Consider the following 25,796-nt stretch of genomic DNA (forward strand, 5'->3'; position numbering starts at 1 on the left):
CAACACAAACACACACACACACTCACTCGCCACCTTTATAATTCCCCTCTGCGACGCTGCGAAAGAGAAGAGAGATCTCTCTTTTCTATATCCTTAAATGGGAGGATTAAAAAATCAAAAGAAAAAATCGATACAAATTAAGTAGAAAATATATTCGTGTAATTAAGGGATTTCAATTAGTAAATTTTGAATTCGTAATTAACAAAAATCTAAAAACAGAGAGAAAAAAAAGAATAAAAATCTCTACGGCGATATTTACACGGTTTCGCCGCCGAGGAGGAGGAAGAGAATAATCGTTTTCCGATGATGGAAGAGACGACGGATAACGCCGGGAAAAGCAGCTCTCTGAAGAACGTCGCTGCTTCTTCTGCTCACAACAACCACCGTTACAGATATCGAAGCTCCGGGAAGCGTTTTATATTCTTCGCTTCCTGTTTTGGGTTTTACGCTTTGGTGGCTTTGACGTACGCGTGGCTCGCATTTCCGCCGCATATCGGCCGTACGGATCATGTATCGTGGTCTTCGTTGGGTTGCAGAGAGGATAATGAAGGTTCATGGTCCATTGGTGTTTTCTATGGAGATTCTCCCTTCTCCCTCAAACCAATCGAATCCGTGAGTTTTTTTTTTTTCTTCTCTCGGAAATTTTTTTTTTTTTTTTCTTAGGTCACAGGTAATTGTTTCCATCTAGGGTTCATGAATTATATTCAATCATAATTCGGGGACATACGACATTGTTTCTGATGAGTTTTGGGTGATTCAAAACAGATGAAAGTATGGAGGAACGAGAGTGGAGCATGGCCTGTGTCTAATCCAGTTTTAACATGTGCCTCCTTGACCAATTCTGGTCTTCCTAGCAACTTTGTAGCTGATCCTTTTCTTTATGTACAGGTTATATATTTTTCTCTTTGATCCCTTCCATCCAAACCCTTTGTTTTTTTTTTCAATTTTGATGTGTTCTGTGGTTTCATGAATCATAAAGCAGAAGAACCACACAATTTGTTTTTGAGTCTGATTTTTGGGTGATTGTGGTCAAACAGGGTGATACTCTTTACCTCTTCTTCGAAACTAAAAACCCCATTACAATGCAAGGGGATATAGGAGTCGCAAAAAGTATTGACAAAGGAGCTACTTGGATACCTCTTGGTATAGCTTTGGATGAGGCTTGGCACTTGTCTTTTCCATTCGTCTTCAACTACAACGGAGAAGTAAGATATCAATTGCTTGCACAACAGAATTCATGATACATGTAAATTACATATATAGTTCAAGATCATTTGGGTCTCTAACATGTAAGTTTACTTTTTGTTTTCTTCAAAAGATATACATGATGCCGGAGAGTAACGAGTTAGGACAGCTTAATCTATACCGTGCTCTTAACTTCCCCTTAAGTTGGAAGCTGGAGAAAGTTATCATGAAAAAGCGCCTTGTTGATTCTACCATAATCCATCACGAAGGAATCTATTGGCTGTTTGGATCAGATCACAGTAGCTTTGGGGCTAAGAAGAATGGACAGTTGGAAATTTGGTACAGCAACTCTCCTCTTGGCCCATGGAAACCACACAAGAAGAATCCTATCTACAATGGTAAAAGAAGTGTTGGGGCCAGAAATGGAGGCAGAGCGTTTTTACATGACGGGCATCTTTATCGTGTTGGTCAAGACTGTGGTGAAAACTACGGGAAAAGGATACGCGTTTTTAAGGTAGAGGTTATTTCCAAGGATGACTACAGAGAAGTTGAAGTCCCTTTCTCTTTGGAAGATTCACATAAAGGTAAAAACTCTTGGAACGGACTTCGCCAGCATCATTTCGATGTGAAACAGCTAAGTTCCGGTGAATTCATTGGTCTTGTTGATGGTGATCGTGTAACTTCAGGCGATCTGTTTCATCGGGTTGCTCTCGGTTATGCCTCTCTTGCAGCTGCTATTTCCGTGGTTGTATTGCTTGGGTTTTTGATTGGGGTTGTGAACTGCATTGTTCCATCAACCTGGTGCATGAACTACTATGCGGGAAAAAGAACTGATGCATTCCTGAATCTGGAAACTGCGGGTTTTTTCTCGGAAAAGTTAAGGCGGATTTGTTCTCGCTTGAACCGAGTACCACCTTTTCTCAGAGGATTAGTGAAGCCCAATTCCTCCATGGGAAAATTTACGCTCGGTGTTATAGTCCTTGTAGGACTTTTGCTCACATGTGTAGGCATCAGATACATATATGGCGGAAGCGGAGCCGTTGAGCCTTACCCATTCAAAGGTCACTTGTCTCAGTTCACGTTAGCAACTATGACTTACGATGCTCGTCTCTGGAATCTGAAAATGTACGTTAAGCGATACTCTCGCTGTCCTTCCGTCAAAGAGATAGTTGTCATATGGAACAAAGGACCACCTCCTGAACTGACCGAGCTAGACTCTGCCGTGCCAGTGAGAATCCGAGTCCAGAAGCAGAATTCTCTGAACAACAGGTTCGAGATCGATCCGCTAATAAAAACCCGAGCTGTTCTTGAGCTTGATGACGATATAATGATGCCTTGCGATGACATCGAGAAAGGGTTTAGAGTTTGGCGGGAGCATCCTGAGAGACTGGTGGGATTCTACCCACGTTTTGTTGATCATACCATGACTTATAGCGCAGAGAAGTTTGCGAGAAGTCATAAAGGATACAATATGATTCTCACAGGAGCAGCGTTTATGGACGTTCGCTTTGCCTTTGATATGTATCAGTCGGATAAAGCCAAACTAGGTCGGGAATTTGTGGACGAGCAGTTTAATTGTGAAGACATCTTGCTGAATTTCTTGTACGCGAATGCTAGCGGATCAGGAAAAGCTGTAGAGTATGTGAGGCCGTCTTTGACAACAATTGACACTTCGAAATTTTCAGGTGTAGCTATTAGTGGGAACACGAACCAACATTACAAGAAGAGGAGTAAGTGCCTCCGGCGATTCTCTGATTTGTATGGAAGTTTGGCTGATCGAAGATGGGAATTTGGTGGGAGAAAAGACGGGTGGGATTTGTAGAACAGTAGTGTTACTTGTAGGGCAAGTAAGTAGTTCTTCAATTAAAAGTGAGCTTCAAACATATAAAGCCATAGCCCTTTCTTAATATCTATTATTACTTTGGTTGTTGTGTTGATTGTAGCCTGTAGGTTCAAAATGTAATTTTAGCCTATTTTCCCTTTTTCTTTCATATTTTGTTAGAAACCGGTGTGGTGGGATCAACAAGGATTATATGATTGATTTGTTTATTATTGAATAAGCTTCACAGAATACAATTAGGAAATTTATATCCAAAAAAATTAGGGGATTTATACCTTAAAAAAGGAAAATTTAAAGCCGACTAAAAAAAAGGAAAATCAAAAGCCGACTAGAAAAAGGAATCCCTCGCTGTCTCTATGACTCTATATATAACAAGGCACACTTGAGCAACAAATCAACACAGAACACACATAACTCATAACTTAGCAACAAATCTCTCATCCTTTCCTAACTTAATGTCTACGACAAAGGCATTATCGCTTCTCGTGCTTCTTCTCTTCGTGTCCCTTGTCCACGCCACAGATCAATGTCCGATCACTTCCATCTACCAATTCGGTGACTCCATCTCCGACACGGGAAATCTAATTCGCAACGGTCCTGTCGGAGCCAGGTCTCACGCCGCTAATTACCCATACGGTCAAACATACTTCCACCGAGCCACCGGTCGTCTCTCCAACGGTCAGCTAATGATCGATTACTTGGCACGCAGGCTTGGTCTCCCACTCCTAAACCCTTACCTCAACGGAACTACAGTCACAAAGCCTTCTTCTTACAAGAACGGTGTTAACTTCGCCGTCTCCGGAAGCACAGCACTCAACAGCTCATTCTTCGCCGCGAGAAACCTCCACGTTCCGGCAACAAACATTCCTCTCTCCACACAGCTCGCTTGGTTCAAGTCTCATCTACTTTCCACGTGTCAAGGTGCCCCTTCTTCGGACTGCTTGAAGCAGTCGCTTTTCATGATGGGCGAGATCGGAGGCAACGACTACAACTACGGTTTCTTCCAAGGCAAACCCATGGAAGAGATTAGAAGCTACATACCTCATGTGGTTGGAGCCATCACAGCCGCAGCTAGGGAGGTGATCCGAACCGGTGCAGTTAACGTGGTCGTCCCAGGGAACTTTCCGGTCGGATGTTTTCCGATATACTTGACATCTTTCCCCGTGAAGGATCCAAAAGCTTACGACGACCAAGGATGCTTGAAGCATCTCAACGAATTCGCCATGGATCACAATAACCAACTCCAAGAAGCTATAGCTTCTTTGAGAAAAGAGTTTCCCCATGTGGCTATAGTCTATGGCGATTACTACAACGCGTTTCAGAACGTTCTACGCAGTGAAGGCCGATTCGACAAGAGCGTGGCTTTAAAGTCGTGTTGCGGGATCGGTGGAGCTTACAACTACGACGGAAAGAGGCCTTGCGGAGCAGCGGGAGTGCCGGTGTGTCAGAACCCAAACAAGTTCATAAGTTGGGATGGAGTGCACTTGACTCAGAAGGCTTATAGGTTCATGTCTAAGTTCTTGAACAATCAGATTCTTTCATAGATCAAGTGTACTAGCTTAGACCACCTCCATTTGTGAACCTCTAAAATAATGCTTAACAACATTTCATTAATAAAAATTGATTAAATAAAAATGTTAGAAGGAGAAAAAATTATAGAAAGAGAAAGAGATGAATATATTTTTTACCAATGAGTAATTGCCATGTGTCTTTAAGTACCCCTAAACACAACTTCTAAAACCATTTATTTAATTGTTCAATTTTGATTTGTTTTTTGTCCACAATAAACTTATGAAACTCACTAAGCACCTCCCTTTGGAGGTGCCCTTAGGCCCTAGTAATTAGGAGCGTGTGTTTTTTTCAACCGTCTCCCTAGTTTTGTTATTTTTTACTTTTGTGTAAATCTTTTTATACCCTCAAATAATATTTTTATTTGCTTTAATGTGTAACTTTTTTTACAATTAATTAAACGTACCCAGTAATCTCAAACAAAACCATATTCCAAATTCAGATGCAAACACAGCATAGCTGATTGCATTCTTCTTGATGAGGTAATAGAAAGTCTAGGGCATACACTTCTTGAATTTGGGTTTTAACTTTGGGAGAGGACGACTTGTATTGGGCTGAATTGGTTTAGGGCCCTTTTTTGTTTGTGTAATACAACACATTCTACTTTGAAACAAGCAAAGATAATAAAAACATTAACAAAATAAATTATGAAAATTAATGGATGATGTAACACAAAAGTTGAGATTAAAAAACTATCACAAAGCCTAGTAAATGAGTGAGAGCATTAGTTATTGAATCGAACGAATCATTATTGCAAAGATCCAAAATTGGCAACAAAAGAAAAATAAAAAAAAACTACCAAGTGATCAAATCCTATCTTTTAAAAATCATTTTCAAAATAATAATTTTAGTTAAAGTATTGAAAAAACTGAAAAAAGAAAAAGATGAAGAAGTGAAGCAGAAGAAGAAGAAGAAGGGGAAGAAGAAGAAGAAGTGAAGAAGAAAGAGAAGTGTCACATCTCTCTCTCTCTCTCTATATATGAGCTCCATGAAATTCCCCACATTTCTCTTCTGCTCTCTGTTCCCAATATTCTTCCCTTTCTCTTTAATCGAGATATAATAATATTCGAGAATTTTCGAAATCGGAACCCACCACCACCCCTCCCTCACATAAAGAAAGCTCCCCTTCTTCAAAACCTCCATCGTCAGCTTTCTCTACAGATCCAACGGTTCTCTTCATTTTTTTTTTTGGGTTCGAATTCGGGTTCTCTCTGCAATCGATTCTTCTCGCTACGTTGGGTTTGATTTGTGGGAGGATTGATTAATCTAATCTAATCTAAGCTTATGGGTCGTATCGAGATGTATAAGAAGAATTAAAAAAGGAATATGTCGTTGGCAATGGAGAAAGAATTTGATTCAAAGCTTGTTCTTCAAGGGACCTCCTCCTCATCTTCCAACGGTGCCAATGTCTCCAGAAGCAAGAGCTTCTCCTTTAAAGCCCCTCAAGAAAATTTCTCCAGCAACGATTTCCAATTTGGCAAGATCTATGGCGTTGGTTCTTACTCTAAGGTTTCTATCTTTTCAACCTATTAGCCAATGTGGCTTTGATTTTGTATCAACCCAGCTCCGTTCCTTCTCTTGATTTGTTTTTTTGTTGCAATGTGGTGTGAATTTGGAAAGGATTGTTTTTGACACCTGTGTGGATGGATGCTTCAAATCAGGTTGTTAGGGCAAAGAAGAAGGAATCTGGAACTGTGTATGCCTTAAAGATTATGGACAAAAAGTTCATCACCAAGGAGAATAAAACAGCTTATGTGAAGCTGGAAAGGATTGTTCTTGATCAACTTGAACATCCTGGGATTATTAAGCTTTTCTTCACTTTTCAAGACACATCCTCACTATGTAGGTATTCTAGTTCAGATGTTACATTCCTGTTCTTTTCTGTAATTGATTGATGTTTATTTTTTTTTGTGTCTTCTCTATATGGTTTTGGTAGATATGGCACTTGAATCTTGTGAAGGTGGTGAGCTTTTTGACCAAATAACCAGAGTAAGATGGACTCAGAATCTTGGAAGATTAATTCTTGGTATTCAGTGTTGTGGGATTTTGACATACCATCATGGTTCCTTCTGTGTTTTTTTGTGTGTGTGTAGAAAGGCAGGCTATCAGAAGACGAAGCTCGATTCTACACTGCAGAAGTTGTGGATGCTCTCGAGTATATACATAGTATGGGACTGATACATCGAGATATTAAGGTAGCTTCTCTTTCATATCTTCTCTTTTATGGTCTTAACAGATGGCAGTGCTTAGTGTTTTCCTTGAATTGGTAGCCGGAGAATCTGTTGCTGACTTCAGATGGGCACATTAAGATTGCGGATTTTGGTAGTGTGAAGCCGATGCAAGATAGCCGGATCACAGTACTTCCTAATGCAGCTTCTGGTAATATGATCGTCCACAATCCTTTCTCACATTTCTGAGCTTAAGGGCTTATCGATAATTATTGTCAGATTCTGGTTTAAGCCTCTCTCTGTAAAACTGGTGACGTATACAGACGATAAAGCATGCACTTTTGTCGGGACTGCTGCATATGTTCCTCCAGAAGTTCTCAACTCTTCCCCCGCAACTTTCGGGTAAGAGTTTTTGGTTTCTTAATTAACCTATTTGGTTTTGTGGATTACAATGCCTCTTACTTTGAACAATTTTTTGGTGCTCTATGGAATACCAGAAATGATCTCTGGGCTCTCGGCTGCACTCTCTACCAGATGCTTTCAGGGACTTCTCCATTCAAAGATGCAAGTGAATGGCTGATTTTCCAAAGAATTATAGCCAGAGATATAAAGTTCCCAAATCATTTTTCAGAAGCAGCAAGAGACCTCATCGACCGGTTGCTGGTAAGATACATCAAAAGCCATAGTCACCAATCAGATGATATGGCTATAACTCTTTTACTGTCACCAGTCAGATGATATGGCTGTAACTCTTTTACGGTGAGATTTTCTCAGGATCCTGATCCAAGCAGAAGACCAGGTGCTAGTTCAGAAGGTTATACTGCTCTTAAGAAACATCCTTTCTTTACTGGAGTTGACTGGAAGAATCTTCGGTCTCAGACTCCTCCGAAACTAGCCCCAGATCCTGCGGTATGCCTCCTCCTAATTGTAATGCCTTTTTTATTATCTTCGTGTTAGTTTATCTATTCAGTTTTGTTATATCTGTTGCAGTCTCAAACAGCATCTCCCGAGAGGGATGATGCACATGGTTCTCCGTGGAACCTGACACATATTGGAGATTCTTCAGCCACACAGAACGATGGACACGGTGCACCTTCTACAGCTTCTGAATCATCGGGTTCCATAACACGGCTTGCTTCCATAGACTCTTTTGATTCGAGATGGTGGGGGCAATCAGGATTCCTTTTTCCTCTGTTTTCTGGGCAACATCCCCTGTTCCTGAAACTAATCCAGTTAGAGACGATCTGCTAACTTTTTATTTTTGGGTGACCATTTGGTTAACAGGCAACAGTTTCTGGAGCCGGGAGAATCCGTTCTGATGATATCAGCTGTGAAGAAGCTTCAGAAAATAACGAGCAAGAAGGTGCAGCTAATACTCACCAATAAACCCAAGCTGATCTATGTCGACCCGTCAAAGCTAGTAGTAAAAGGGAACATCATCTGGTCTGATAACTCAAATGACCTCAACGTTCAAGTGACTAGCCCTTCCCATTTCAAGATTTGCACGGTACTCATCACTTCCCTAATTTTCTTACCACCAAAGATATGAATCTTAAATTGTGACACTTTTTGAGTTCTGCAGCCAAAGAAGGTTTTATCATTTGAAGACGCAAAACAGAGAGCTCTGGTGTGGAAAAAGGCAATTGAGACTCTTCAGAACCGCTGAGACAAACTCCCCTGAAGAATGTTTCTGTTAATTCTCTGTTTGTGTTTTGTCTTCGTTCTTTAAACTGACCAAACTCCATACTTCAGATGTTTTTCTATCATACCCACCATTGAAAAGGACCACTTCCACAACAAAATACACAAAAGAGAGTTTTAAATTGAAAAACTGTTTTTTTTTTTAATTCTTATAAAGATCAAACGAATGTATTTAAAGATAAAGTTAGATGTGATGTTGATTTCAAGAAAGGGTACTCTTTTGTCAAAACTCAAAACAATGGTTACAGTGTTGGAAACTTACATATTACAAACAAACCAAGTATGGAAGAAAAAAGTGAAGAAAAGTTGTGGGATAATGCTAGGCATTGCTCACTTTGACAGCCAGAGGTTCATACCATTGAGGACCAAAGCCAGCAGCTTTTCTTGCTTCAGCATTAAAAGGCGGTTTCAACGGCCCTCTGAAATGCTCCCTTACTACCGAATGAAATTTTTTGATTATCTCTTCATTGCTTTCATCTGAGTCTTTGCTGGTGATGGTGAATTCCGGATGATTTGACCGTTCACATAGATACTTAAACCATTTGACCCCAGCTGCACAGTGAGTGATTTCTTCAGGGTACACAACTTTCTCTAGTAAATCTGCAGTCTCGTAATCGCCTCCGTTCCTGAACCGGGATATCGTAGTAGGCAGTACATCAAGCCCTCTAGCCTGCAAATATAGTAATATCAGTGACTAGGAGAATCAAAAGAGACTAAGTTACAAAGAAGTTGAAATGGGTTTCTCACCTCGTGAACGCAATGCTCTATAGCCAAACGAGCCAAAAGGTCCTGAGAAGTGGCAGTAGCAGAGTCCCAAAGACCATCATGAGCAGGCAATGCACCGTAAGTAGAACCAATTTCTTCAAGCCGAGCTGCAAGCAAAGTGAAGTGACGGCCTTCGTCCTGAGCAACAAGAACAAAATCCGTGAAGAAGTCTCTAGGCATCTTCTCTTGCTTACCAAAACGAGCAATTATATCCTGCACATTAACATTCCCCACCGGAATCATCAGTAAATGCAAAACCTTTAAGATAGATTAGATAAATCAATCACAGTTCAAATCGAAATCCTATACCCAAGATAAGTCAATCGCCCAGCTTTCAGTATGAACAAGACTATGAACAATGGCTTGCCTGCTCTGTAAACTACCAGCTCTTCCCAGCTTCGGCATCAAACTCGGAGAGACCAATTTCACCGGAAGTCGAGCCGGCCTGTCCGGCACGGAGAGATCGACGGTGGGATCGTAGGTTTCGGCTATATCACCTTGGAGCCATTTGACGGCAATTGAATCTCCAAGCCTGGCTTTTTCGAACGGGTCCGATGTGTTCAGAACCCTAATCGCCGATTCAACAAGGGTTTCGCACTCCATCTCTCGCTCCTCCTACTTTTCCCGGCGGCGAGATGTGTAGAAGAAAATTAAAAAAAAAAAAAAAAAAAACATTTCAATTCAACGACCCAGAGCGGTAGATAGCACGCGCGACACAGAGCGCGTTGATAAGTCCCGTCATAAACTACGATTAGGAGCAAATTAGTGAATGCATTAGTCATTTTAGTGAATGTAATTTTCTATGCTTTATACACACACAATAACACAAAACTGTGCTCTAATTCTTTCCCATTCATCATGTAGTAGGCTCGTAAAGGACCTTTTTTAGTTTAACTTAGTGAAAGATGATTGAGAGCAAACACAAAACTGTTCTCTAATTCTTTTCCCCCTTAATCTTGTAGTAGACTCGTATAGGACCTATTTTTTTTAGTTCAACTCAATAAAAGATGATTAAGAGCAAACGTAACACAAATGAAAATGTGCTCTAATTTTTCTTCCTTAATCTTGTAGTGATAGACTCGTAAGACCTATTTTAGTGTAATTTAGTAAAAGATCATTAAGAGCAAAGACAAAACTGTGCTCTAAGTGTTTTCCACTTAATCTTTGTAGTAGACTCGTTGGACCACAGTGTGTTCTATTCTTGTGAAAGGCTCCAAAATCAAACAATAAAACTGATTGCATTCAAAGGTAATGTCAGAGAGTTTTGACACATCAATAATATATATACACACAATATGTGGTCTAGTGTAAAATGTAAAATACTTATATAGAGAAGACATGTATATCAATTACAATCTGTGAACACACATGAGATTTATTGCTGTCTTGCTCGTAAATGGGTAAGCCACAATAATGTAAATCTGACAAAATCAATGCTGCAACTTGAAGACACAATCTCTTTGTTACTGTTCGAAGTATTGACTTCTATACCAATTGGTCGTTACTAGTCAATTCTACAATCAATTTGCCCACACAATTAAAAATAAAAGAAAAAGAAAATGTTTATAAAGTACCGTCAATTAAAACATGCTTATATTTATTGCAAATTTAAATCGAAAAACAAAATGTATTAATCGTCGACTATAGCAACTTGTTTGGTCTAACATTCCCAAATAATCCAAAGTTCGAAATAATAACGCCTAATAAAGAAACATTTTCTTATAACCAATTGATGTTATTCGATCTGCTTACTTGTGATCAATCAACACGAACAAAACTCATGGTATCGTCGTTGATCCAATCATATTTCTCGACGAAAGGATTAGGGATTCTCGACAGCTCCGGATATCGATCGATGGAATCTTCCCAAACATTCTTGTCACCAAGATCCTTAAGAACCTCCCAAACACAATTATTAGACTCGAATCCAGCTCCCATACTCATCATTAGTATCTTCTCACCTTTCTTCAATCTATTCTTAGCTTCCATGTAACCAAGAACGTACCATAAACCACCTGAAGACGTGTTCCCGAACCTATGAAGCGCCATTCTCGCTGGCTCGATGTCGGATTCCGTGAGCCCTAAGCTTTTCCCTACTCCTTCGATAATAGCTCTTCCTCCGGGATGAATGCAGAAATGTTGCAACCCTGTTTTTAGGTCTAGACCTATCCCCGAGCTCCCTGGCTCTCTTTTCGCGGCGGTTCTTCTTTTAAGTGCACGGCCTATCGCATAGCGTATCAGTTCCTTGACAGGCAAGACTCTAGGGAGGAGAACTTGGAGGTTCTTAGTTAGGGCTCGACCGGCAGCTTTTTTTAGGTGTTTGGTTAGGAGAAAGCCTGGATGACCATCTCCGTCTTCCATTTGTATGCAGCAAGAGTACGCCTCGTCGTCTGCGCCCACATGTGCCCGGACCACTGTCACAAGCTTCATCAAAGCCCGGTTCTTGAACCTAGCTGCGTTGGTTAACAGAACAGAGCTTCCTCCGGCACGGAAGAGACAGTTTGAGAGCATCATTGACCTATCTCTACCGCAGTACCAGTGAGGACCCATTGTCTCGGTGCTGACCACGAGTGCGATAGCGTTTTCGCGAGTTTCGAAGATCCTTTGCACGATATCTATCGAGATAACGCTCGCGCTACAGCCTAGACCCGAGAGGTTGAAGGATTTGATGTCTTCCCTCATCTTGTACCTGTTGATGACTCGTGAGGTTAGAGAAGGAGATGGAGCGAAGAGTGAGACGTTGACGACGAGGATGTCGATGTCGGAAGGAGAGATTAAGCCTTTGGTCTTTTGAAAAAGCTTGTCGAGAGTGCCGAACATGATCTCGTCCATTTCGGAGTGAGCGTCAAGGAGAGAAGGAGAGTCTTCCCTGCCTTCAAGCACGTTTCTTGGGCCGTACGTTTCCTCTCCAATCCCGGAACTAGCCATTGTACGAAGGAGAAACCTGTACTCTTCAAGACCCAAGTTCTTGTTTCGTTGAACGACCTTAGCACAAGTCTCGGTGTCGAGTTTTCTCTCCTCCATGCCCTTGTAACACTCGTAGTGAAGCATGAAGCAGTTCCTCTGGTTTCTTCTTTTGAGAACAAAGTGGACGACGTAGAAAACGAAGAGAGTGGAGAGTAGGAGAAGAGAAGGGAGTGATAAGAGCTCCATGGAAGAAAGAAACAAAGAAACTGAGACGGCAAGTGAGAGAGAAAGAGAGTGTGTAATGTGTGTTTCAAATTGTGTCAAAGTTGCAGGAAACGTACGGATTTTATAGAGTTAGTGATATGTTCAGATTTTGTCTTCAAATTACTCTCTTTTTACACCCGTTTTTTTTTTGTCATAGACCTATTAACTCCTCTACCAACTACTTTTTTTTTTTTTTTTTTGAAAACTAGATTTTAGTTTGGGTAAAAGAAAAAATCAAAGATATCTTTGCGACTTACGTACGTGTGTTTGTATGATAATTTCTGTAAAATATTGACTACACATGCTTTTAAACGAATTCTCAAGTATTAAAATTGTAGGATGATCATTCCTACTTTATATATAGAAACACTTTCCAAACGAGTTCGGTGTTGGCTATACTGCAAAGATCAACTCCTTAAAATGGGTGCGGTATGGTCAGGACTCAAGACTCAGCAGCGGATGAGACTCTTTAATTTTTGTTCTTTCTTTAGGTGTGTTTAGTGCGAGAGAACTAACACATTGGATCCACCACGTTTTTATGGTAATATTGCCAAATGCGTTTGGAAAAATTAAATAGTAAACACATTAAAAGATCCACAATGAAAGAAAAAAGAGAAAAAATCATATCATAGTTAATAGTTCCACCAACCAAAATCCCAATAATTAATAAGTTGATACCTCTCTCATGACAACGTTGGTGGTTTTTGAGTTTTTAAAATCCGATACAGACTTGATGATAGTAATAACAGAGAGACTGAAATTAATTAAAACTCCACGTACATTGCTTAAACGTCTCTTTTAGTGTATGAAAACAAGTTGGGGTGGTAGGAGTGGAGCTATCCATTTGTCAGCTAGTCCCATACGACATGTATGTTCATCTCATTTACATATCATCCGATGCTTTGATTGTTATCTAACCTTATCTTATTTTTTTGGGTCGATTACTATATATTTCGAACTTTACGTACGTATAGGTATAGTTGTTTTCAACTTCAATACTGTAAATATATACAAAATAGACCCTACTCCATATCCAATCCACATTTAAAAAAAAAAAATTAGGTATATCTACCAATTTATTTCGATTGGTTGTGATGATATATAAAAATATAGTAACAAATGAGTAATGCCTCATGACCCTTTTCTAGTTTTTTTTTTTTTTCTTTCTTTTTTTCTTCATTGAATTCCAGCTAGCCTGTGACGAATTTACTACGGTGTTTCTCGTCCTTATATCATAAGTAACATTACATGGTGATGTAAAATTTTGTTGACAACAAAATAATTGCGAAAACATGGTAAGTTTGACGTGCTAATCATTATGCTTTGTTTAGTACTGGTTCAAAAAAACATATGTATTATGGGATCGATCGGGAGATTAGCTTAGGGTTCGTTTTCTTCTTCTATTATATATATATATGGTCATATGGACAATGACAACAGTAACTAGTCTTCTCTTCTTTCAAAGATTTAGTCTAGACAATATATAATGGTATCTACTTATATATATATATATATATATATATTGGTGTATTTTTAACTTTTTCTAACAGAATGACACAATTTGCAATAAAATTTAAATTTAGTAATAAAAGCAGTGGTCAGTACTTGCAACTGCAACGGATAATAGTCTTCATTGGTTGCGACTTGCGAGTTGTGATGATATGGTTCAGAGTTTTTTTTTTGTTTTTTATTTTATTTTGTTTCATCACCTTAATTTTCTCTTCAAATTCTCTATTATTACAGATTTAATTCATCAGTTCCATTACGAAGTTGTGACAAAACATTAAAATCGGGGGGGCGGGGTCGGGGTGGTGACTCATGCAAATTTGTTTGATTTCACAGTGCATATCTCATTCTTTTAAATAGTAAATGCAATTATGGTTTCTGTTGCGGTTCTTCTTGGAATCCCAAATTGACAAAAGAAAACTTCAATCAAATGATTTTTAAGGAAATAAGGAAAGCAAGTCAAAACACTCGACTTGGTTTCCTTTAATAATGAGAACCGAGCGAAACCAAAACATAAACCAGATTTGTACTGATTTGATTTTTAAAACCAGCCGCAAATCCAATTAGACCGTTGTACCACTCAGAACCAGTCCCGGTTTTGAAACCTGACTCGTTTATCGTGTGATTATAGAGAGACTCGGTAAAATCGATCACCCATGGCGGTTAAAAGCGACGCAACAATAGTAATAATGTTTTGTGTATTAAAGTAAATTTGACATATTGATAGAGAAATGTTACGATTTGACTTTTCGACACGATTAAACACGAAGGACACTGACTAGAGTCAACAAACAGTAACCGTACAGAAATATAAGATCAACGGCTCAAATTGATAGTAAAGGAATTAAATAGGGCTCCAAGCCCACATTATAAATTAAAGAAAAGAGTGTACAACGTATTGGAACAACACACCACTCTTGGCATCTTTTATGTGATGGTCATCTTCTACGCTCTTCATTAATGCAAATATTATACTACTACTGTCTATCTTGTTTTTTCTTTCTTTTTCTAGTTTTACTACAGTCTTGGGTTATATATATAATGATGACTATTGCTTGTCTCAGTAATCCTATTTATCAGTTTTAGTTACAACAACTTCGTTGAGAAATTGTACATAACGTTCAGTCTTTTTATCAACGGGACCAACAAAAACAAAATCACAATAATATCTAACGTTCTCAATGATGCCTGAGGTCGATAACACCAACCTGCTGCAACATGATCGCATTGCTATACAAGAAGAAGTTAGTTCCCGACGCCCACCCACATTCTCTTGGTTTGGCAGGTTTTCTAACCCGCCTTTCTTTTTAGGCGGGTTTTATTGATGTTTCTGTTCCTCATTGCTGTTGCTATGCCTTTACTCTGTCAAAAAACACACACACACACACATTTACGGTGAAGCTGGTGTAACTTGGGACTCTCATTCAGCTGCAAAATAGCCTTCGCGGATGGAGAGATTTTCAAACGCTTCAAAGTTTGTTTTTAAACCAAGAAATTGGCTCCCTATCTGAGCACAACCCGCATCAGGCCTTCGACACGTTCCTTCTCTTGTACGCAACGGACACAATGCTTCACAAACATTTTGTTCAGTCACCGATGAGATAGATTCTGAGACATCTGTGGTGTCTGATGGATTTTGGAGAATTGAGTGAGAACACTTCTGCGGCCCGTCTTCTACTTCAACTGTGCAATCTCCGTTCTTTGTGAATTTCACTTTACAGCCAAGTGACTGCACAGCTCGTGATATGACGGCACACTCTTTTGTAGCTCTCTTTGCTGATTCTCTAGCTGCATGGCTTATGTCTCTCTCGGTCAGTAACTCTTCTCTCAGTGACTCCACTGCAGAAGATAACTCATCTACCTTCCTTTCAGCTTCTTCTTTCTCCTGTTTCAATTTTTTCGACCCGACAAAAGAAACAATCGAGACGAAACAAGTTAATTGACAATAATAGAATGTACAATCAAATATAAACTATTAGGAAAGGATTCTTTAGTAGTCTAGAGTTGTTATGAAGGATGGGTCACCTTTTTCATTTCTGAATACATAGCAGTCATGGCTCTAAATTGGTCCTCGATTTCTGCAGCGTTCGGTTCCACAGGGCAGGCCCACCGGAGATGGAACTGGGGCCAGAGAGTCGGGGCTAGAGCTGCTGCAGCAGGTAGTAATAGGGCATCATGTATTGAAGGATCATAAAATGGGTTACAATGGACATGAAAAGTTCCACTGGAGGAACGCAAATCAGCCAAGTAGGCCCAAAGACATCCACAGGTCTCAGAAATCCCACATTGTTGCCTCTCTTTTTCACTGAAATTTATCAAAAACGGGTCAATATATATACTAGAATGGCCGCGCAGTCACTTCCTGCTCGACTATGGAACTAACTAAAGTACAGCAAAGAAGTTTTAAATGAGAGGTTACCTATTGCAAAAAAAGTTCCCAAAACGACATGAAAGCAAGCAGTCCATGAAATCTACCAAGAAAGTCTGAAACAAAATAGTGAAGGGAAGAGAGTACTTTTAAAACAAAATTTTCAATATGACACTGTCAAACATCTGTTAAAGGTCTATACATACCGGAGAAAACTCGAAAGCCGAAGGATACATCCGCATTAGCTGTGAAACGCAATCAAGCCACTGCAAACGTCGTAAACGTGAATATGATATAATCTAAGGCTTCATTCAGCTATCGTAAGTAGTTTTTTCACATCAAAAAGAATATCATAATTGTAGGCAATAGCTGCTAACCTGCAAAAATATAGGAGAATAGTTGTTCAGCCCATATGAAGAGCTAGAAGATTGAGCAATTGCTGATCCTGAAAGTTGCTGTACTGGAGATGAAGGGAAACTTCGAGCAGAAGAAGACTGAATTGGTACTTCAAAATTACAAGATTCAGACACGTTAGGCATTCCCACCCGATCAGAAAATTGGTGACCAAATGCTAACCAATCCTTTTCGACAAGAGCCTGATGTGAAGCCAGAACAGTAGAAAAGACTACATAAGACAATGGTAGATCAAACAAAATCTTAAAAAGGCTGCTTATGCTGTTAAAACAGCTGGCAAGAACATCTAAAATGGTAGCATTCGCTACAAAGTATTCTATGAGAGCCACCCACAATATCAGTTCGCAAGTTACAAACCTAAACTTGAAGTTGATAAGGAATTAAATAGATTCGGTCACAACATGAGCAAAAAGCCCAGAAAACCCAAACTATAAGACAAGGTATACCTGGAACCCAGAAAATGTTCTGTAGTATGGATCAAGTAATAAGCATGCAAGAGAAATCAGCTGCGTTGTTCTGTCCCATCCATCACTGCACAGTGACATCGCAATTCAGGATTGAACAAAAAAAAAATCATCTGAGAATAATTACCACCTGATTTAACGGATGATAAATACAAGTGTCTGCTTGAGACAAATCCATCTTTTTTTTATTACATGTATATAAATGGGTATCCAAGTAAAACAGTTCAGTGACGAAGTGGCCTCAAGATAGCTAACCTGCAGTGCACTAGAACGGATGCTGACTCCATAGCAACACGTGCAGCAATACATGCTACACCAGCTAAGATGCTCTGGATGTGACTCAACCAACCACTATCTCCAAGCAAAGATACTGAAGCAGACATACTACTGAGATTACCTCCACCCCACGTCCAGCCACCATGCCTCTACAGATTTCACATAAATAAAATTATCCACTATTAGCTACAGAAGAAAACAGAAATATGGGTAAATCATGATCATGATGTATCAATAAAAAGATATCTGTGGAAAACTTCACACTTTCTCCATGAACTTGAGAAGGAAACTAAGGTTACAAACATTAATTTGATAGCTTAGCTAATGTAAAATCATGTCCACATGCTTTAGCTTATCTCAACGAAGTATAACTGATTTAGTTGCTGAAACCACCTAGATATCGTTTGCTAGACAACTTGGAGAGTGTCAGTTGATTTGTTAAGAAGCTTTAATTGCTTTTGAACTTCTCTGCCAACTACAAATACTAAATTCCCTGGAATTCAGTACTTACCAAGAATGATGACGTCCCATCGGACGATGTTGTACCATGCATATCTAAATAATCCCTAAGGCGGGAAAAGCTATCTCTCATTGCATGTATGTTGTCTATCCCCAAAAAAATAATCTGAAGAGAAACATTGTCAGTAAAAACAAGCAGTTCCAGAAGACAAAATATTGAGCTGCAAACCAGTTTAGGCCATGTACAGACGTCAGATTGCAAATAATTTGAAGACGATTCTGAGCCTCCTCCCTTTGCTCCATTTGCTAATGCATTTTTCTTAGATCTTGCATCTACTATATAAAGCTTCCTATGACATAAAAAAAAATGATAGTACGTGCAATTTTTTAATAACTAAGTATCAACATTCAACCACTTTTCAGATATGACACAACAGAGTATTTTTCTATTTCATCCAAACAGACCTTTTTTAATATTCCAGAATATAATTCCACGTCCAATGGGGCCAACAAGAGTAGTTATTTCCAACTTATACGATATGTGATTTATGATTTTTAACCAAATGACAGAAAAAATCGGAAGCTCACCTTCGTTCTTCCTTATGGCCAGCTAACTGAGTGCAAAATGAAGCGACTAGTTTCTCATCAAAGTTACTGTAGAAATGAGTGAAATATATCAAAACATCAGTATACACCACTTCAAGCACTTTAAAATTCCAAATAAACTAAATTATCATGCAAAGTCTGGTCATAAAACTGAAAATTCTATATACCTCCTCATGTTCATCATCAAACCAACTAAAGGTTGTGATGAGCGAGCAATCACAGCTCCACTTCCTGCAATTGAGGAAAAAAAAGAAGAAGCAACATGTAAATGTGGAACCTATACCAACAAAGTTCAAATAAAAGTACCAACACCACTGCATTTCTACCCGGATGACACCACGAGATCACAGGTAAGCGACATCTTGCTCGGAAAGTAGAAGCCTGGATCAGATCTTCATCACTGACAACAAACATGAGGTAATTTTTATTATGTCAATACTTCCCAAGAAGATAGTTAAAACCAAAAAAGAAACAGTTGTATACCAAGTTACTAAAGAGAATCTTTCTCTGCAGTTTTCAAATACGAGCACAGAATTTCTCAATTCCAAACTAAACTTTTTTTCATTCCTAAACAAGGAATCAATGTCCTACCTAATGGATTTTGGAACCATCAAAGCAAACGGATAACTCTGACAAATTTCATAATTCGAGTTCAAGTTAGTTATCCGCCAAAGGTCATTGGACAGAGTGAATGAACCGTCTTCAATCATATTCATTGATGCTCGTTGTGAACTTTTTCCAAGAAGCCGAAAGTATTCATTAAGCAATCTTTCCTTTGGGTTTGTGTTACTGAATTTGGAAGGCCCACATGTAAAAGCATAAAGATCCCATACTCTCTCTGGTTTATTAGACCTTAATAGTGCATCAACTACAGCGCGTCTCTGCAAAATTATGCCAGTGGAATCATATAGGTTTCAAGGAGAATTGCATAAGGTAGCGTAAGTTGGGAATTCTTCAAAAGTTTCACCTGTTTGGTTCCAGGTCGAAAACCATAGACCACTATCCTCATGTCTTTTCCTACAAAATGCACAATTCATATGGAATAGATTCAAACTAAGATACAGAAGGTATTAGATTAAGCAGTAAATTAAATCCATTCAATCAACACTATTGCAGGGGTGATGTCTGCTGCCAAGGTAATAGCTTTCAGAAAAAAAACAAAGTTAATAAAAGAAAAGGAGCTAAACGTCAAGCTGAATTTTGTTCTATGGCGAACGAACCTGAAAACAGGAATTACTCAAAATAAATTTTAGCAAATGTTAACACAGAAGCATACCAGTGACCTGTAAAAGTCGATTTGGTGCATTCTCGTTGTTGTGATATTTATTTGATTGAACTTTCAGCGCCTACATATAATACCCATGACATAAATTACATACACATAACATCAAACCCCAGAGCCTACATATAATACCCATGACATAAATTACATACACATAACATCAAACCCCAGAGCCTAACTTCAACAAAATTAATCACATAGAGTAGATGTAATAACTGACCAGTTTGTTAAACTTCTCGATAGCTGTAAAAGGGATTGTACCAAGCGGAACAAGCTTTCTGGTTCCTTCACTCTTCACAAAGAGAAACAAGGAATAGTCCCTCAATTTTATAGCATCTTCCAGAAAAAAATGATAGGAATGCAGAAAATCAACAGCAATATTTACGTGTGATGCACACGTAAAGATTACAATGAGTTGACAAAAAGAAGAAACATAGGAAAGACAAGTCATACCAAAAACAGAATACGGAAATTTGACAACAAGAGGGTCCCTGCCTCATTGGTGTTAATGAGAATAACTCCACAAGCCTGAAATCAAAGGCAACTTCAATTAAAGACCAAAACACAAGCTTCTCCACAATACAGTTATGATGGAACAGATTCGAACAAGCAGAAACTGGTTTCTTGCTAATTTTCAAGAAACCTGAGTGAAGCATCCCTTTAAATTTTGAAATCCAGAGCATAAAGCTTAGAAAAAAGTGAGGGTACAAAGAGAATTTTCAATTCGAGCCAATTTTGACCAAATCTAATGACATACCTCGAAGAGAATCTTCTCAGCTTCCAGCAAGCAATCCAAGTTCGAATACGAGCTTGACCACGAAGCTGACTGAACCAACCCAATCAAAATAGAACATAAAAAAAAAAACACATCAGGCATCAATCGATTTTTCCCCAAATTATGAGCTTTTCAATAAAGAGATGGACGACAACAACAACAGAGAACATCGATGTTCTCGTGTTGCTTGCTTAATTAGGTTAAGTAAAACGCGAGAGAGAAGCAAAAATTGAATTGAGGAGTTAGAGCAATACATCGAGTTTAGTCCATTCAAGCACGTCCCAGCTTCCGGTACCTTCCATCTTCTCCGACGAATATCGCAGCGATCGTGATCGCCCGGGGAGAGGTCTCAGCGCCGTCATCTGAAAGGAGAGAGAAAAAGACGGTGACTCTGTTTTGGGCTTCAGCTGCCGCTCGACGGTGGCAAACGACGGATTTAGCACGCTGCCTTTTCGCCACAAAGACAATGAGACATCCAAATACGACGCAGTTTCCGTACGGCCAAAGTTTACGTTTCAGAACCCCCCCTTTCTTTTTTGGCTTTAATAATATTTTTTCTTACCTATTCAAGATTTTGTTATTTTTCTATATTTATAATTCAAAATATAATAATGAGAATGTTGATAATAGTCCATTTAATGAAAGACTTGAATGTAGCTAAATAAAAATTTCTTATAGACCTCAATTAATTATTAACAACATTTAGAAATTTTTAATCTTGAAATGTAATAATATCTAATTAAATAAAACTTATGATTAGAATATCCCAAAACTAGTGCGTTGTAAATAGTAATCAACTTAGGCTTCTACTGGTAACCATTAGAGGAACAAAAGGAAAAAGAACAAAAAGAACAATACGGAACGGAATAAACAACTTTTGAGGAATGAAAGGAAAACATGCAGAGAAAAACAAAATAATAAATGGTAACCAAACAATAACACTATCTTTTATAATATATTTGATTAAATAAATCAACTTTTAATAATAATACTAGATATAATTTATATATAATGAATTTGACACTAATTTTAAAATATATTTTTGAATGAATTTAAATATTTAATGTTAAAAATTAATAATTTATATTAACCTATTATAGATTATAGTAATTTTTTATTTGTTATTTATGATATAAACATCTCTTAAATATGTTTTACTATCCATACAAATTTTAAATAATGTATAGTAAGATTTTTTAACATGAAATTCATATCAAAAATATTTTTTAATGTCAATATATGATAAAAATATGAAAAATATTATATTATGAGATTAAAATATTATTAATAAAATTTTTTTTTTTTATTTTAAAATAAAAAACGAATTTTAATATTTGTTTTTTTTTTGTTCCATTTATTCCTCATCAATTTTGGGGAGGAACATTTTTGTTCTATTGTTCCTCATTTTGTGAGGAATGTAGAGGAATGATGTGGAAAAATGATTCCTTGTAAATGGTAAAAAAATTGAGGAATGAAGAGAAATGTCACATTCCTTCTCATTTTTTTCCTAAATAATGGTTACCAATCGAGGCCTTAGTAAGTATATTCTATATAATATGAAGTAGTTGTATACTAGTAGTATTATCATACCAACATTTGTTTCTTAATGCTAGATCTTTCTTTAGAAAAAAAAAGAACATTATTATCATACTAAATATAATAAGTGTTTTTTTAATGCTAGATATTTATCTAAAAAATACTATTAAGTTCATTAATGCTATAAACGTATCAGCATGTGTTCCCAAAGGAAAACAACGATTAAGCTAGCATGGAAAATTTTGAGAATTGGAGTTCGGACCAAGAATTAAAATACTTTTGTTGGCCAGCTAGATCAAATGCGGTTTCATAAAAAAAAACATTAAAGTAATTTTTTTTTTTTTTGCAAAAAACCATTAAAATACTTATGGATTCATTAAACTTAAACATGTACACTAGCTTGAAAAAGAAAAAAACTAATAAATCTATTGCACTTTTTAATTCCAAACTTTGACAAACCCACATACATACGAATACACTTGACTTGACCAAAAGAGAGGAGGAGATACAGACAAAACTTGGACAAATTGGAACTTAATGGTCCGGAAACAAGGAATCTTCTGTATCACCAACAGCTATTACAGAATCAAAAAAAACCTTGGCACATACGTATATATGCAGTATGCAACTCACCACAATAAAATCATAGAACAATATACACAACGCATCATCATCCTACTACAAGTCAGAATTTGCAATCCACGAAGCAGAATAGAAACGAGGGGGAAAGATAAAGACGAGCTCTGATCATAATACCTCTCATGGTCATCTAGCAACGTAACAGCATTTCGCCCTCGGGTTTCGTCCAAGCTGCAGAGGATACTGGGTGTGCCCACGGTTAGGTTAACCGGTGGGTTAGATCCAGTGTCTGTTGAGGTCAAAGAGGTAGTAAAATTGCAGACTTGTCTGTCGTCTTAAAGATCTTGACTAGTTATCTGTGTCCATGCATTTCTCAAGGGTTTTACTACTGGTACACTCCTGAAGAGCCTTGGCGTTCAGTTCTCTGCCAAATCTCCAGACATAGTTAAGGCCAACAAGTAGCTCAGTAATGATGGCTTCCGTCTTCTGCTGGTTTGCAAAGAAAAGCGTTTGTGCAAGAACTATGTGCGTCCTTGAAACCAAACTTTGGTGCTCATAACTCCGCTCAGATTGCCATTTTATCATGTTGTGAGCTAATGGACCAAGCCATTCTAAGATACCTGCCATTGCGTCAGTCCATTCTTTTGCTAGTCCTGGATCATAAACCGTGGAAGAACTCAAGTTTTTCGAGTAGGGCTTTAGCCTTTCTCTCAGTGATGTTCTCACGCTTGCCGGTAACATGTTGTAAAGGTCGTCTCTTGCATCATCACCTATTAAGTGGGGAGATGCAACAAATCTCTCTATCACGATGATAACATTAGCATAGTGTAACGCTAAGCAAGCGGCACCAAGGGTATTAGGAGCAGCATCTGACAACTTCGGTCGGGAAGGAAGTGTCAAGTTTTCAACGTGGACAGAGTTAGAATTTCCTTCAAGATTGTGATGCTCAGCACTACTATTCCTAGCTCCATTCTTGGTCCTAGTGCTAAGAGGAGTAATCCCATCGTGAGATACCATGCATCCTTTAAATGGGCCAACCTGAGTTAACCGGTTAGGTTTCGACTGCTTTTTCACTGAGGAAATTGAAGGCCTTTCTGGGGTCTGCCCCATCTTTTTGTTATTTTTCCCCATTCCGATTAGTGGTCCTGATTTGGAGGTGATCTTACCGAGCGGACCTGAGTAAAACTTGAAACGTTTGTGTTTTTCTGCAACAAGAGGACCTGACTTAGGGGATTCGCCGCTGAGAGAACCCGAAAGAAAGTCACTCATCTTCGTGGACCTTGTAGCAGCTGAACCTGATGCTGGACCCGTAAATCTTCCAAGGGGGCCAGAAGCAAATCTAGGAAGGCCGCTAGTCTCAGATTTATGAGAAATAGGAGTTAAAATTGTAGAAACCGATTGAGTACGACCAATGAAATCAGAATCTGCAGAGCTAACATCACTTGCCTCCATTCTGTAACTAATGCCAAAAACATGTTTAATCCTGCTAAGGATTGTGAAAACTGATCTAACCAAGAGAAGGACGGTATAGTCAAAAGTACGGTTCCAAAGAGACACATCCCGCAGATTCTTTACTTCATGTTTTTTCCATGTAACTTTCTTTTGATACTCCACAAGACTGTCAGTTGCAGATTCATTGCTTCTCATTCTCTTGAAAGTCTGTTCAAGGTCCGCCAGAATCTCGGTTTCCTGGTAGAGACTTGCATTTGATGCGATGAAACGTTCCATTTTCTTTGCTTTTTTATCCATTTTCTTCCACCCAAACTGCCACCCATAAGGGTCAGCTCCAGTCTTCATCATCTCACTAAAACAATTCTCAAAGATCTTCAACTTGGGATCATTGCATTTCCTAGCAAGCCTAGCAACAGCTTTCGCTACATTCTCGATGTTTTCGATCATTTCATCGCGTATTAACCTGACGATGAAATCATCGTCTTCTGAAACCAACTTTTTGATACCAGTGGAATGAGTAATCTCGTCCCTAAGCCTTGCAACATTCTTATCACTTAGTGACTGCCACAAATGAACAAGTTTGGACAGCAAACTCGCAACCTCAAACGCTAATACCTCGAGCACCGCCTTATCTTTATGACCATCATGTTTCTTAGGGAACCTCCACAGATTACGAAACCAAGTCTCTGAAACCATCTTCTCTCAACCTGCTTTCCAACAAAGAAACCAGCACAATCAACAGCGTCTCCTACACTAACTAAATTAACATCTGGAAACAAAACACTGAGAAAGTACGCAAATCAATCAAAATTTCACATTAATATTATCGAAATTTCGAACTGAAATCAAATTAGAAGCAAACCTAAGTTAACAATGGATGAAAAATAAAAAGAGAAAATCAAGAAAACAGCAAGAAGTAAGTCTTACACAAACAAGAAGAAATTGGGTATGGTTGAAATTGGGGGAAATCTAGCTACAGAACTCAAGTTGCAGAGAACAGAATCGCCCAATATCTACCAACCCCCAAATCGGGTTATAACAAGTATACATCATACAACACGCCAAAACGGTCTCGCAGCTTAAAAGCTTTCAAACATCGAATTCACTAAAGACCCATGATTTGGAAATTAGGAGTTGTCGGCAAATCGAGAAGAATAAACCGACACACGAACAGTAAAAAAAACCCAAAAGCAAGGAAGCGCGTAAGAATGATACAGTGGAGGGAGGGGGAGGGGGAGATAGAAGAGAATCTTACCGATCATTCGAAGAAAAGATGTGAATCAGGGAAAAATCTGGAAAAAAAGAAAAAAAAAAATTAAGGGAGGAGGGAAGTACAGGAAGAGAGAGAAGAAAGTGGGGAGGAAGATGCAGTGAAGACTGCTATAGCCACATCCCACATGGTGTGAGAGAGAGAGAGAGAGAGAGAGAGAGAGATGTTAAAGCAGCTAATTGTGGAGAGAGAGAGACTGAGCGAGTCAAGTTCGTCGTGTTAAAAGAATCCTATATTTGCCTTTTTTTATATATTTTTTTTTTGGTTCACTACTTTATATTCAGACTATTTACTTATTCTGTCTCAATCTTTTTGATTGTCACTTTTGGAGCCTCAAAAATGTTTGACAATTTACTTGCCTTTTTTTTCGCCAAAGAAAAGAAAAACAGATCAGATTATTTGTTCTTTTT

General features: G+C 38.5%; 7 protein-coding genes across 10 annotated transcripts; 3 read left to right on the forward strand and 4 right to left on the reverse strand.

Moving 5' to 3' along the window:
- Nucleotides 1-42: 42 nt before the first annotated feature.
- On the forward strand, nt 43-3,237 carry LOC17882788 (glycosyltransferase family protein 64 protein C5). The gene is made up of 4 exons (XM_006289652.2): nt 43-612; nt 766-888; nt 1,038-1,205; nt 1,319-3,237. Exons 1-4 carry the CDS (start codon nt 304-306, stop codon nt 3,005-3,007), a joined length of 2,289 nt encoding a protein of 762 aa, XP_006289714.1. The 5' UTR covers nt 43-303; the 3' UTR covers nt 3,008-3,237.
- Nucleotides 3,238-3,480: 243 nt separating this feature from the next.
- On the forward strand, nt 3,481-4,605 carry LOC17882068 (GDSL esterase/lipase At5g03980). The gene is given in 3 exon segments (XM_023781892.1): nt 3,481-3,624; nt 3,735-3,791; nt 3,793-4,605. Coding segments are annotated over 3 exon segments (1,014 nt in total).
- An 893-nt stretch (nt 4,606-5,498) lies between these two features.
- LOC17882195 (3-phosphoinositide-dependent protein kinase 1) lies at nt 5,499-8,593 on the forward strand. Its single transcript, XM_006287527.2, has 11 exons — nt 5,499-6,103; nt 6,256-6,436; nt 6,531-6,583; nt 6,688-6,789; nt 6,865-6,973; nt 7,086-7,164; nt 7,260-7,425; nt 7,537-7,671; nt 7,753-7,925; nt 8,047-8,269; nt 8,345-8,593. Exons 1-11 carry the CDS (start codon nt 5,921-5,923, stop codon nt 8,426-8,428), a joined length of 1,488 nt encoding a protein of 495 aa, XP_006287589.1. The 5' UTR covers nt 5,499-5,920; the 3' UTR covers nt 8,429-8,593.
- A 66-nt stretch (nt 8,594-8,659) lies between these two features.
- On the reverse strand, nt 8,660-9,882 carry LOC17882986 (uncharacterized protein HI_0077). Its single transcript, XM_006286314.2, has 3 exons — nt 9,538-9,882; nt 9,211-9,441; nt 8,660-9,133 (listed from the first exon to the last, which is right to left on the reverse strand). Exons 1-3 carry the CDS (start codon nt 9,829-9,831, stop codon nt 8,783-8,785), a joined length of 876 nt encoding a protein of 291 aa, XP_006286376.1. The 5' UTR covers nt 9,832-9,882; the 3' UTR covers nt 8,660-8,782.
- A 924-nt stretch (nt 9,883-10,806) lies between these two features.
- On the reverse strand, nt 10,807-12,444 carry LOC17883909 (3-ketoacyl-CoA synthase 19). Its single transcript, XM_006287627.2, has one exon. It carries the CDS (start codon nt 12,379-12,381, stop codon nt 10,987-10,989), a length of 1,395 nt encoding a protein of 464 aa, XP_006287689.1. The 5' UTR covers nt 12,382-12,444; the 3' UTR covers nt 10,807-10,986.
- A 2,491-nt stretch (nt 12,445-14,935) lies between these two features.
- On the reverse strand, nt 14,936-21,075 carry LOC17883414 (phosphatidylinositol-3-phosphatase myotubularin-2). 3 transcript variants are annotated; one of them, XM_006286383.2, is made up of 19 exons: nt 20,804-21,074; nt 20,532-20,600; nt 20,228-20,302; nt 19,995-20,066; nt 19,769-19,838; nt 19,460-19,509; nt 19,084-19,373; nt 18,819-18,892; nt 18,660-18,723; nt 18,475-18,540; nt 18,137-18,236; nt 17,939-18,052; nt 17,407-17,576; nt 17,134-17,218; nt 16,651-16,869; nt 16,480-16,539; nt 16,325-16,389; nt 15,931-16,210; nt 14,936-15,790 (listed from the first exon to the last, which is right to left on the reverse strand). In XM_006286383.2, the coding sequence occupies exons 1-19, from the start codon at nt 20,909-20,911 to the stop codon at nt 15,326-15,328; spliced, it is 2,496 nt and encodes an 831-aa protein (XP_006286445.1). In that variant the 5' UTR covers nt 20,912-21,074; the 3' UTR covers nt 14,936-15,325. The 3 variants fall into 3 exon arrangements, with proteins under 3 accessions (XP_006286445.1, XP_023636388.1, XP_023636389.1); XM_023780620.1 differs by having other exon boundaries at nt 17,939-18,236; nt 20,804-21,075; XM_023780621.1 differs by lacking the exons at nt 19,769-19,838; nt 20,228-20,302; nt 20,532-20,600; nt 20,804-21,074 and having other exon boundaries at nt 17,939-18,236.
- Nucleotides 21,076-22,485: 1,410 nt separating this feature from the next.
- LOC17882455 lies at nt 22,486-25,552 on the reverse strand. 2 transcript variants are annotated; one of them, XM_006286420.2, is made up of 2 exons: nt 25,372-25,552; nt 22,486-24,823 (listed from the first exon to the last, which is right to left on the reverse strand). In XM_006286420.2, exon 2 carries the CDS (start codon nt 24,810-24,812, stop codon nt 23,013-23,015), a length of 1,800 nt encoding a protein of 599 aa, XP_006286482.1. In that variant the 5' UTR covers nt 24,813-24,823; nt 25,372-25,552; the 3' UTR covers nt 22,486-23,012. The 2 variants fall into 2 exon arrangements, with proteins under 2 accessions (XP_006286482.1, XP_006286481.1); XM_006286419.2 differs by lacking the exon at nt 25,372-25,552 and adding an exon at nt 25,044-25,354.
- Nucleotides 25,553-25,796: the final 244 nt, after the last annotated feature.

The sequence above is a fragment of the Capsella rubella genome, unplaced genomic scaffold, assembly GCF_000375325.1.
Source record: "Capsella rubella cultivar Monte Gargano unplaced genomic scaffold, Caprub1_0 scaffold_6, whole genome shotgun sequence".
NCBI lineage: Eukaryota > Viridiplantae > Streptophyta > Magnoliopsida > Brassicales > Brassicaceae > Capsella > Capsella rubella.